The following is a 14,104-nucleotide window of genomic DNA, read 5'->3' as shown; positions in this document are numbered from 1 at the left end:
AAAAAAATGATAGACATAAATTTAACTCTAACAATGATTATATTATAGTAAGTGTAAATGGAGCAAATATTACACACACACACACACACACACACCCAAGAAAAGGGCAGAAATTGTGAAACAAGATGGAAAAAAAAAACAAACCAACTATATGCTGTTTATAAGAGATGCACTTTAATTACAAAAACATACAAATGATTAAAAATAAAAGAAGTGAAAAATAATTTTATCAAATTATTTATCAATATTAACCTCAAGAGAGCTGATGGGGCTACATTATGAGATAAAGTAGACATTAAGAGAAGAAGAGAGAGAGGCAGTTCCAAATTATAAAAGAATCACTTTATCAGAAAGATATTAATAATCCTATACAAGTACAGACCTAATAAGAGGTATTCAAAGTATAGAAAGTAAACAAAAGAAAGAAAGAAAGAGACAAATATACAATCATAGCTGGGGATTCATTATTTCTCCTCAGTAATTGATAGAACAAATAAAGAAAAATTGGTAAGTATATTAAGAAAAATATTAAGCAATACTCTTAACCAAATTGTCCTGACCAAAATAGCCACCTACCACATACAAAGGGAAATATGCATTTTTTTCAAGTAGAAATGGAACATTCACAAATGTAGACTGAGTCAGGAAACAAGTTACAATGGATTATAGGGGACTGAAATCAAGCAGAGTATGTTCTCTGATCACAAGAGAAATTAAGTTAGAAATCAATAACAGAAATATATCTTAAAATCCCCAAACATTTGGAAATTAAGACTGTGTCATGGTTTAAAAAACAAATCACAGGAAATTTTTTAAATATTTTTGAACTGAGTGAAAGTATAAACACAAAATATCAAAATTTGTAAGCTGTTACTTAAGTAGTACTTAAAGGAAAAATTTAGAACATTATTGCTTATATTGGAAAAGAAAATATCAAATTAATAATCTAAACTTTGTTAAGACACCAAAAAAAAAAAAAAAAAAAAAAACAGTGTAACACAAAGTAAACAGAGGAAGGAAATAAAGACAGAAATCAATGAAATACAGGGCAAACAATAGAGTAGGTCAATAAAACCACAAGATGTGTCCTCAAAAAATTTACTAAATCTGTAAAACCCTAGTTAGATAGATCAAGAAGAAAAAAAATAACCAATATGATAAATTAAAAAGGGAACATCACTATGGATTCTACAGAAATTAAAAATAATAAAAGTAAAACTATGAACAACGTTATGCCTATAAATTGTATAGATGAGGGGCGCCTGGGTGGCGCAGTCGGTTAAGCGTCCGACTTCAGCCAGGTCACGATCTCGCGGTCCTTGAGTTCGAGCCCCGCGTCAGGCTCTGGGCTGATGGCTCAGAGCCTGGAGCCTGTTTCCGATTCTGTGTCTCCCTCTCTCTCTGCTCCTCCCCCGTTCATGCTCTGTCTCTCTCTGTCCCAAAAATAAATAAACGTTGAAAAAAAAAAATTAAAAAAAAAAATTGTATAGATGAAAGCAAGAGATGTCTTGAAAGAAAAAAATTATAAAAACTGACACCAAACACATTGGAAAATATAAATAGCCTCCTATCTTTAAAAAATTTTTGAATTCAAAATTAAATAACCACAACAAAGAAAACTACAGGCTTTGAATAATTTCACTGATTAATTCTATCAAACATAAATAACACTAATCTTATGCAAATGATTTCAGGGAATAGAAAAAAGAGTGAAATCTTCCCAACTGCTTATCTGAGGACAGCACAATGCTGAAACCAAAAACTTGACAAACTTAAAGGAAAGTACAGGCCAGTCTCACTTACGAACATAGATTCAGAAATATTAGTAAATGGAAGACAGACATATGTAAGAAAGATAAAATATAACCATGGTGGTTTTATCCCAAGAATAAGAGTTTAATATTTGAAAACCAATCAATGCAAAACAACTGATTAACATAATAAAGGAGAAAATTATATGATCATCTCAATACATGCAAAAAAAATCATAAACTAACACTTCTTTAGAATAATAACCAGAAAACTAGGAATAGAATATTTCCTCAAATGAATAAAGCCAATCTATAAAAACCTACAAATAACATCACACTTAATTGTGGAATATTGGATGTTTTTCCACTAAAATTGGTAACAAGCCAATGATATACACTCTCATCACCTTTGTTTAACATTGTACTTGAAGACTTAGTAAGGGCAAAAGCAATATAAAAATAATATGCCTAGGGTTTAGCAAGAAAATATTAAAACTCACTTTATTTGCCAGTGATATTGTGGTGTATTAGGACACCCAAAGGAATCTACAAAAAAAAAAAAATACAAAACAATATGTGAACTTAGCAACATCGAAGAGTACACAGTATACAAAATCAATCATCTTTCTATATAATAAAAGGAAACAATTGAGAAATTTATTTATTTTTGAAATACCAGGTACTGGATAGGGGCGTCTGAGTGGCTCAGTCAGTTAAACATCCGACTTTTGATTTTGATTCAGGTCATGATCTCATGGTTCATGAGATGGAGCCCTGTGTTGGGCTCTGCGCTGACAGCTCAGAGCCTGCTTGGGATTTTCTCTCTCCTTCTCCCTCTGCCCCTCCTTCACTCTCTTTCTCAAACAACAAAACAAAACAAAAATCAGGTACAGGATAGACTTCCAAATGGCATCTTGAGAAGCACCATGGACACATTCTCCAGAAAAAAAGTAAAACTGGTAAAAAGTATTTTTTAAAAACAGCAATCATTTAAAGCCTCTGGAAATTGTCCTAAAAGGATACAGAAAATAAAGAAACATTTATTCAAGAAAATCTACTGACACTTGGTAAAAAGTGTGTGTTTGATATTGAGCCACAACTTGCTGTATACCTCTCCTGCCTTCGGGTTGCCAGCATTTCTCATCCGTTCCAACTCCCAAGTTGCAAAGGACAAATTCCTGGTGAGTGTAGCCAAGAGGTCAAAGTCTTCCCTCCCCTGTCAGTCCCCCACTCATAGGACAAAATGTCTACCCCAGGCATAGCAAGCTAAAATGCTGAGGTCTTGACTGCTCTCACCCAGCTTGGTCATAGGGCAGAGGTTTCGTGCCAGAAAAGTAGAGCTGAGAAGGCCAGAGGTTACCATCCCTGCCCCAAGTCCAGACTAGTGGCTCAGAAATTTTGCCCAGAGAAAGAGGCAATGAACTTTGAAGCTCTCCCCAAAGAAACTAGCTTATTTATTTGAAACACAATTTGAGGAAGTTCCAGCCTAAGGATGCCCTCAAAACCAATGAAGTATTTGTTGGAAATCAAATAAGAGGCTGGCAGCTCCTCTTATTTAAGAGCAACCAGCTAGGCCAACGGTGAGTTGGGATTTGAACAAACCTCAAATACTGGCTTCAAATATGACTTCAGCCTGAATTGGATTAGAATATTGAGTAATATATATCCTGGAGCATTGTCAAAAACAATAAAGCATTCACCTGGTTGTGACTGTGATAGCTAATAGCTGGATTTGATATCAATGAAGTGATCAGGGAAAGAGACAAAGAGAACCCTGCTAAAACTACTGTCATCCCAGGGTGACAGTATACACACAGAAGGCTATACCCTCTGATAAGCAACATCAGAGTCTTCACAATGTAAGGGAAATAAACTTCACTAAAGTAGTCTAGCCAAGTCACTAAACAAGCAAATAAAAAAACCAGAGAGAGGGAGGGAATTGCTATACAGTATTACCTAATATGTCGTTATCAACAAAATATTATAAGACCTACAATAAAACAGGAAAGTGTGACTTATTCACAGAAAAAACAAGGCAATAGAAATGGTCTCTGAGAGGGCTCAAATGTTGGATTTAACAAAGACCTCATAATAGCCATGAAAAATCTTTAAAGAGCCAAAAGACACCATGTTTAAAGAAGGTAAACTATAATGATAATATCTCATCAAATAAAGAATATTAACAAAGAGACTGAAGTTATAAAAAGCAAACAGAACTATCTGATAGCATACACAAGAATTAACTCAAAATAGATTTAAAGACTGGACTATAAGATACAAAACCATAAAATCCTACAAGAAAATATAGCCAGTAAGCTCCTTCCTTGATCTGGGTTTTGGCAATAATTTTTTGGATTTGACACCAAAGCAAAGGCAGCAAAAACAAAAATATACAAGTAGGACTACATCAAACTAAAAAACTTCTGCAGAGCAAAGGAAACCATCAACAAAATGAAAAGACAATCTGTGAAATGAGAGAAAATATTTGAAAATCATATATCTAATAACAGGTTAATATCCAAAATATGTAAAGAACTTATACAACTATAGCAAAAAAAATTTTCAATTAAAAAATTAGCAGAGCATCTGAATAGATATTTTTCCAAAAAAAAAAGACATGCAGATAACCTGCAGGTACATGAAATTTGCCCAGCATCACTAATCATCAGAGAAATGCAAATCAAAACCACAATGAGATATCACCTCCTATTTGTTAGAATGGTTATTACCAAAAAAAAAAAACCAAGAAATAACAAGTGTTGGCAAGTATGTAGAGAAAAGGGAATCCTGTGTGCACTGATGGTAGGAATGTAAATTGGTGCAGATGCTTTGAAAAACAGTGTGAAAGTTCCTCACAAACTAAAAATAGAACTACCATAAAATCCAGCAATTCTACTTCTGGGTATCTATACAAAAAAATAAAAAACTAACTCAAAAAGATATATGCCACTCCCATGTTCATTGCAGCATTATTTACATATTTTCCAAGATATAGAAACAACCTAAGTGTTATCAATGCATGGATGAATAAAGAAAATATGATTGAGTTACACACACACACACACACACACACACACACACACACAAACTGGATTATTACTCAGCCATAAAAAAGAAGGAAATCTTGCCATTTGCAAGAACATGGATGGACCTTGAGAGCATTACAGTGCCCAGTGAAATAAGACCCATGACATCACTTATATGTGGAATCTAAAAATGAACAAAGAGCAACAAAAAATGAGCACATAGATCTGGGGAAGAGATTGGTGGTTTTCAGAGGCAGAGGGTGAAGCGTCGATGAAATGGGTGAATGAGGTCAAGGGAAAATAAGACCCAAATGGAAATTCTTATACAAAAGTACAGTACAAAAAGTACAGTAAATGAAAAGAAAAATTTGCTAGAGGGAGTCAACAGTAGATCTGAACTGGCAGAAATCAGAATCAGCAAACTTGAAGGAAACTGATAGAGACTGCATTCTGAGGGGAAAAAAATTAAGAAAAATTAACAAATCCTCAAAGAAGCTTAGGATACTGTAAATGTAGCAAACATGTCCATAATAAGAGTAGAAAAGAGAGAAGCAGGAAAATATTCAAAAAGATAATGGCTGAAAACTTCCAAAATTTGATGAAAACCATTAATGCATAGGTCTACAATGTCAGTGAACTCCAAACAGGACAAATGCAAAGATACCCACACCCAGAAACATCATAGTAAAAATGCTGAAAGGCAAAAAAATCTTGAAAACAGTAAGAGAAAAATGACTTGTCCCATACAACAGAACTCAAGGAGGATTAACAGTTCATTAGAAACAATGGAGGCCAGAAGCAGTAGGACAACATATTCAGAGTGCTCAAAGGAAAAACCTAAACCCAAAAATCTTATATCCAGCAAAACAATCTTTCAAAAATGTAGCTGAAATAAAGTCATTCCCCGATAAACAAAAAATGAGAGAATTTGTTGCTAGCATAGGCCACTTTATAAGAAATACTAAAGGAAGTTTTTCTCAGGCTGAAAAAAAGTAATGCCAGATGATAATTTGAATTCACACAAGGGGAAAAAGAACACTACTAAGGTAACTATGTAATTATAAAATAATAATATAAATGTACATGACTTCTTCTCTTAACTGATTTAAAAAGCCATTTATGAAACAATATTATAAAATTGTCTTGATGGGCCTACAGTATGTAGAAATGTAATATATTTTCCAATAACAGCACAAAGGAAGTAGGTGGGAGCAAAGTTGTATTTGAGTAAGCAAACAAAACCAGGTGGATTGACTGGAACAAATGAAGAGAACTAGAAATGATAAATTGCAAAGTTAATATACAAACTATAAATATATTTTCTGCTCACTTTCTTCTTTCAGGTTTTATAAAAACCCAAAGTTATATAAAGTAATCATTATAATAATATGTTGCTGGATTTGTAACACATATGGATGTATTATGTATGCCAGTAATAGCACATAAAGGGGAAAGAGGAAATAGAAGTATGAAAGAATAACATTTCTACATCTCCGTGGAATTAAGTTAATATACATCTGAAGTAGATACTGAGAAGTTAAGATGTATATGTTACCTTAGAGCAATGCCAAAAATATGATGACAAAATCATTAAAGAAATGAATGAGTTACACTAGAAAATATTTAATGCCAAACAAAGCAGTAAGGAAGATTAGAGGGACAAAAAGACATGAGACATACAGAAAAATAAAGTAGAATGACAGGTGTAACCTAACTGTATCAGTTATAACATTAAATGTGGATAGATTTAACAATTCAATCAGAAGACAAAGACTGTTGAGCCAGATTTTTTAAAAAAAAACAAGATTTAACTCCATGCTGTCAGAGGCCACACATAAAGATGTAAATCCGTTGAAAGTTAAAAGATAGAAAAGAACCATGCAAACGGCAAATACAGCTGTAGTTAATATCAGACAAAATAGATTTTAAATCAAAAAAAAGTTACTATAAATAGGGACATCTAAAATGAAAAAATGGTTAACCCATCTAGAAGATATAACATCTGTACATCTGACGACCGATCTACAAAGTACATGAAGCAATACTTGACAGAATCAAAGGGAGAGAGACAATCCAACAATAATTACTGGGAATTTCAGTACTCCACTTTGAATAATGATACAAGAAGTAGACAGAAAACCAAAAAGGAAATAAAGACTTGAAAAATGCCACATACAAAACCTCTATACTGAAATCTACAAACTCATGAAGAAAGAAAAAATTTAAAACATCATTTAAATAGAGGAGAATACCATGTTTATAGGTTGGGAGACTGAATATTTTTAAAATGTTTATTCTATCAAAATTACTATGGATTTATTACAGTCCAGTAAAAATTTGGCATATCCTTTTGTAGCAATTGACAAATTGATTCTAAACCTTATTTAGAAATGCAAAAAATCTAAAGTAATTAAAACACTCTTGGAAAAGAACAAAGTTGGAGTATTTTACTACCTGACTTTAAGATGTACTATAGGCCTGCATTAATTAGTGTGGTAGTCAAAAAAAGATAGACAAATAGACCAATGACTGCAAAATACAAAGTCTAGAACTAAACTTACACATATGTATCCAATTTATTTTTTACTAAGGCACTAATAAAAATCAATGAAAAAAGGAAAATCTTTTTAACAAATAATGATGGAAAAACTAGACAAACAACATATAGGGAAAAATGAACCTTAATCTCGACCTCACACCACAATCAAAATTTATTTGAGATGAATTATAGTCCTAAAACTGAAAGCTGAAAATTAAAAAAGCTTCTTGGAGAATACAATAATATCTTCATGAGCATTGAGTAGGCAAAGATTACTTACACAGGAATTATAAAAAATTCACAATTAAAAAATTTCATAAAGGGTCCTTCAAGTAAACTAATCTCCTGAACATCAAAAGATTTCATTTTCATTAAGAAAATGACAAGGTAAGTCACATACTGGAAGAAAATATTCACGGTACCTACTTCTAACAAAAGAGTCTTAAGTATATAAATAATTCTATTCAAGATTTGGCACATACTTGGTTCTGTAACCTTAAATTGTTTAAACTCTTCAAACTCATAGTTTCTTACCTGTAAAACATAAGAGGTGGGCTAGAGTACCACAGCAGCCTTTTCCTAAATTCTATAATTTTTTGAACCATAGTAAGTTTATTGGTACAAATTATATCAAGAAAGGGGTGGTAGCAAGGAATATGGACAAAGATAGTTCTGGTAATTGACAATAGTTTTTAATAAGTACTTCTGGGTATAAAGATTTCCATTAAAGTAGGAACTCTGAATATTTTTTATAAGGAAAAAGTATATAAGATCTCTAACAAGTATAGGAAAACCATAATTAAGGATATTTTATGAATGCCACAGGAATGCAGGCTGGCAGATAGCAAGAATTATAAAATGTTTATTTATTGTGCCTATCCTTGTGTTTGTCAGTAGAGTTACATAACAGAGTATTAAAAATAAGAGAGGGGTGACTGAGTGGCTCAGTTGGTTGAACCTCTGACTCTTGGTTTCAGCTCAGATTGTGGTGTTGAAGTTCCTGAGATCAAGCTCTGTCAGCACAGAGCCTGCCTGGGGTTCTCTCTCTCTGCCCCTCCCCCACTCACATGTGCTCTCGCTCTCTCTCTCTCTCTCTCTCTCTCTCTGTCTCTCTTCTTAAAGTAAATAAAATTAAAAAATTTTTTTAAAAAGTAAGAGAAAAATGTAATGCTTATTATAAGAAGGAATTTGATATCATCAAATAAGTCACTTAATATGTATTATACAACACTGCATTTTTATAACTAAGTATAATATTTAGAATCTGTAGCATCCCTTAAAGTTCTTTTTAAAAGTCAATAAGCATTTATCTTGAAAGAAGATGTGATGGGGCGCCTGGGTGGCTCAGTCGGTTAAGCGTCCGACTTTGGCTCAGGTCACGATCTTGCGGTATGTGAGTTTGAGCCCCGCGTCGGGCTCTGTGCTGACTGCTCAGAGCCTGGAGCCTGTTTCAGATTCTGTGTCTCCCTCTCTCTCTGACCCTCCCCCATTCATGCTCTGTCTCTCTCTGTCTCAAAAATAAATAAACGCTAAAAAAAAAATTAAAAAAAAAAAAAAAGAAGATTTGATTAGGTCTTTTTTAAAACTCCTTATAAATTGTATTATTTTTGGTCTATTTTTAGATAAAACTAGGTCATTTATTAAAGTAGCTATTTCATGTTAAAAAGTAAGAAAGAAGATTTTGTATTTTACTACCATTATGTTAATTACTCCTTGTATATATCTATTAGTTATTGCTCCTTATTGTTTCTGGTATAACTTACTGAAACAAATTTTCAGAATCATTGTCATAACATGAGAATAGAAAAGTTTCACAGGGAGAAGAAAAACCTTTTGAAAATTTTAGGAATGAATATATAAGAATTATCTACAATTTGTTAGCAAAATTTATCTAATTTCTTGTCATTTCATTTTCAGGTTTAACTGAGCTAAATGATAGTCCCGTTCCCCTGGAACTTGAGCGCTGCAAGTCTCCCACTTCAGGTAAACATGAATGTTAACTTTCAGCCTTCTTGTAATTCACTGCAGTAATCTACTGCTTTATTTTCTTAATTCTTACAATGTGAAATTCATAATTTTAGTAATTGTTTCTAATTTAGTTTCTGAAATTTTACCATAAGCAAATATATAAAAAATTCTTGGCCTCCCAAAAAATTAAGATCAGAGATAAGAGTGTAGTACATTTAAAGACATTTTAAACAAAGGTTTTTTTTTCAAAAAAAGAAAAAATGATAATATGCTGGAAGTAAAGCATCAAGAAAGCAAAGCCTACCAAAGTATATTAAAAATGTGAGTATAAAGATTCCTAGGAATAGGTCTTTTAAGGTGTACAAAAAAATGTTAGTAGAAATTGTTGGATGGTGGGATTATAAATGGTTAGCTTATATTTTTTCATGTATTTGCCTGATTTTTCTCCAATACATATACAGTATATGTAAATTTTTGAAGACCAAAAAATATTACGTATTTCTTTGACATTGAACTATATGTTTTCAGAGTATCAAAAAATTATAATTCCTTATAATTAATTTTTATTTTAACTTCATATAAATTTATAAACATTTAATGCCTTAAAAAGCAATTAATTTTGACTTTTGGAAATTCTTTTCTAACTGATATTTCTTTAATTTACTCTATCTCTTTTTTTTATGTTTATTTTTGAGAGAGAGAGAGAGAAAGAGAGAGAGAGAGAAAGAGAGAGAGAGACCATGAACGAGGGAGGGGCAGAGAGAGGGGGAGACACAGAATCTGAAGCAGGCTCCAGGCTCTGAGCTGTCAGCACAGAGCCTGATGTGGGGCTCAAACTCATGCACTATGAAATCATGACCTGAGCTGAATGAAGTTGGATGTTTAACCTACTGAGCCACTCAGGCACCCCCAATTCATTCTATCTCTTAAGAGTTGTTAATTGTTTATCCTTATTCTTCAGGAATGTGAGGCAAAGTAGAATCTAGTGTCCTGTATAAAGTTTTCTTTTAACCCTATCTATTTAATCTTTATTTCATTGCTTTTATTTTAAATATGAGCTCATACTTTTACCCTTTCTTTTGTATTTCTATCCTGTAGGCACCATCCTAATTTAGGCATTTAGTATCCTACATTTAGAGTATCACAAAAATGTTCTTAACAGGTGTCTCTGTGATCTCTCATCCTTACAATTCATTTTGCATATCATGTTGCAAAACTAATCTCCTTAAAATATTACTTTGATATTTTCTCATGTCATAAATCTTCAATATAAAATTCAATATCCTATATCAATTTAAATAAGTTCACTTTAAATTCTCATCCATAAGCTAAATTTAAATTTTTAAATATTTTTTTTTTTTTGAGAGAGAGAGAGAGAGAGAGAGAGAGAGAGAGAGAGAATATGCATGCAAGCAGGAGAGGGCAGAGGGAGAGAATCCCAAGCAGGCTCCACACTCAGTGCAGAGCCCAGCACAGGGCTCGATCTCACAACCGCGAGATCATGACCTGAGCCAAAATCAAGATCAGGTGCTTAACCAACTGAACCACCCAGGCACCCCTGTAATCTGAATTTTAATAGTAATATAGGGTTCAAAAGTCAAAGAGAAATGGTATTTAAAAATCTCTCTTCCACCCTTCCCCATACTTTGTTTCCATCCTTTTGAAAAATAAACATTGTTACTTTCTTATTTATCCTTTCAATTCGTATTTGTAAACAAGCCAAAAAGACATAGTATATTCATTTTGGCTTCCTGTTCTATACACTAGTATAGTATATACATTTCAATATACTTTGCTTGATTCACTGTACTGTGTATCTTGTCTTTCCATTTCTTAAATAATCATTACAGTTGTATGTTATTGAAATGCATGCAGTTACTATAATTTATTTAGTATTTCACCAATTAAGGGACCCTTAGTTTGCTACCAGTGTTCTGCCATGTCAAACAATGCTGCAGTGACTAACCTTCATACCTTCCTCATTATAAACGTGTACAGGTAGGGGCGCCTGGGTGGCTTAGTCGATTAAACATCGGACTTTGGCTCAGGTCATGATCTCCTGGTTTGTGAGTTGGAGTCCGCATCAGGCTCTGTGTTGACAGCTCAGAGCTCAGAGCCTGGAACCTGCTTTGGATTCTGTGTCCCCCCTCTCTCTCTGCCCCTACCCTGCTTGTGTTCTGTCTGTCTGTCTGTCTCTCTCTCTCTCAAAAATAAACATTAAATAAATAAACAAACAAATGTGTACCAGTAGATCTGTAAATTCATAAAATTGGAGCTTCTGAGTCAGAGTATATGCCTATCTAATTTTTGTAAATTTTCCCAAATTGCTCTCCTTAGAGTTTGCAGCAATTTTCTCTCTTGCCATCAGTAACATACAAACAATGGTTATCTTTTTTTTTTTTAATTTTTGTAACGCTGGTAAGAAAAGGTCAATGTAGTTTCAATTTATCTTTCACATACGTGATATTGAATACCTTTTCAATTGTTTAAGACCTATTTATTTTTTTCTATAAATCATCTATTCATACAATTTGCCCATTTTCTATAGAGTTGTCATTTTCATATCAATTTTTATTGCCTCTTTATAAATTAAGATTACCCTTTTATGACCTGAGATCCACATATTTTTCTCATTTTAACTTTGCTTGTGGTATCTCTTGCCTTACAGCAGTTTTTTGCATTCAGACATTTCCTTTGTGGACTTTTTTCTTTATGCTCATTAATTTAAATACAATTGTAATTATCTGCTTTTTAAAGTTTTGGTAGAATTCTCCCATCAAGTCACTTACCCTTTATAATTATTGATTTTGTATCTTCATATTTCTGTAAAGAAAGCTATTTTCATCCTAGAAATTTTCTAACAATATTCAATGTAACATACACAAAGATTGTGGCTCTTCAATTAGGCTAGTTAATAGTCAATCTATTTTTCTGTTGTTTTTTTTTTAATTTAGAGAAAGAATGTGTGTGTGTGTGTGTGTGTGTGTGTGTGTGTGTACACACGTGCAAGCTGGAGAGGGACAGAGAGAGGGGGAGAGAGAATCCCTCAGCAGTGCAGAGCCCAAGGTGGGGCTGGATCCCACAAACCATAAGATCATGACCTGAGTGTGAATCGAGAGTGGGACACTTTACCAACTGAGCTGCCCAGGTGCCCCTTTCTGTTTTGTTTTTTTAAACTTGAACCAAAGTTTTACTGGATTTTAGGGGTTTTAACTTAATTTCTGCTTTTAACTTTATTAGTTCCCTCCTCTGTTTTCTAATTTTTCACTTTTCAATTTTTTTGTGGTAGATGCTTAATTCATTTATTTCTTACATGTTGCTATACTAAGGTTAAATTTCCCATTGAACTCTGCATTGTATGTATCAGAGCTTTTGATAAATTGTGATTGCATTAATAGTAATTTCCATATGGTAGAGTTTTTTTTTCTTTTACCAGAGTTATTAATGTTAACTTGTAGCAGAATTAAGTAGCTATAAGTGCTGCTTCATTGTTATTTAAGTCTTTCATGTCTTTATATTTTAATTACTTGACTTGCCAAGGATGGAGAAAAGGAGAATTAAAATACTGTACTAATAATATGTTTCTATTTTTCCTTATATCTGCTGTGTTAAAAATATTCATGTGTAGATATTTTAAACTATATTGACAAAAAGTGCATCTTATACCATAAACCACCATTGTTCATGTCTTTTTACCTGAATTCCACTTTGTTTACTATTAATACTGCAACTTTTCCTTTTTTGTTTGTTTCTTTGGAATTTTTTTTTTTTGTATACCTTGGTCTTACCTCTTTAGGAGTAAACTTTTTTAATTGAGGTATAATACAGAATGTCTGTAGAACACCAGAAACCTCCCTCCTGCCTCTCAGCCACTTACTCTCACAAAGGTACACACTGTTCTGACTTTTAACCATAAATTAGTTTTGTGAGTTTTGGACTCTCATATGAATGGAAACATGCAGTATTTACTTCTTTTTTCTAATTTTGCTCAACATTACGTATATGATATTCAGTCACATTGAATGATTTTTAGTTCTGTGTGATACTCCATTAAATGAATATATCTATGCATTTTATTGTTGCTGCACATTTAGGTGGCTTTCAATTTGGGGTTATGTTATGACCACTCTTGTAAAATTTTTATTGCAAATATAAACTCATTTTTGTTGTACGTGTTTCTGGGAGTGAAGCCTGGGGGTCATAGGGTATGTTTATGTTCAGCTTCAGTAAATACTACTGAGTTTTCTAAAATGATTGCACCAATTTTACTTCCATTAACAGTATAAAAGTTTTATTTGTTCCACATACATCTTTCTCTCAGTAACATATTTAGTTTTCTTTTTAGAGGTCTTGCATACCTTTCATCAGATTTATTCCTCGGTATTTGGTGTTTTTATACGTCATAATTTTTTTATTTTTTTCTTATTGTTTGTGACTAGGTTATAAAAATACAATTAATTTGTGTATATTGATGTCATCCAGAAAGCTTGATAAATTCCAATAATTTATAAATTCTTTTGGATTGTCTATCCAATTATTCCTACTGTTAAAAGAGCAGTTCTATTCTTATTTCTAAAGGAAGAAATTAACTAGGACCTCCAATATAATGTTGAATATATGTGGTATTAGCAAACATCTCTTATTTCCAGTCTCAGGCATGTCTTTCAATATCATAATTAATTATGGTAATTATTGTAGGCTTTTAGTAGACATCTTGCTCTTAGACTTTTACCTCTGATGTTTTTTTATTATGTTAGGGTAGATCTGGAAACACCACCAAGACACTTTTTCTTTTTGCTTTGTTTTGTTTTGTTTGTTTG

The 14,104-nt window shown here is 32.7% G+C and overlaps 1 protein-coding gene across 1 annotated transcript in view; it reads left to right on the top strand.

Moving 5' to 3' along the window:
• The window catches only part of STXBP5L (syntaxin binding protein 5 like), a 390,498-nt gene that overhangs the window by 308,655 nt on the left and 67,739 nt on the right, over positions 1 to 14,104 (top strand). The window contains exon 21 of the mRNA XM_030330346.1: positions 9,234 to 9,299. Within this exon, the coding sequence (XP_030186206.1) occupies positions 9,234 to 9,299 (66 nt within the window). The remainder of the gene's footprint in view (positions 1 to 9,233; positions 9,300 to 14,104) is intronic.

The sequence above is a fragment of the Lynx canadensis genome, chromosome C2, assembly GCF_007474595.2.
Source record: "Lynx canadensis isolate LIC74 chromosome C2, mLynCan4.pri.v2, whole genome shotgun sequence".
NCBI classification, from domain to species: domain Eukaryota; kingdom Metazoa; phylum Chordata; class Mammalia; order Carnivora; family Felidae; genus Lynx; species Lynx canadensis.
The sequence above is the reverse complement of the archived record's forward strand: the minus strand, read 5'-3'. Positions and strand labels throughout refer to the sequence as shown.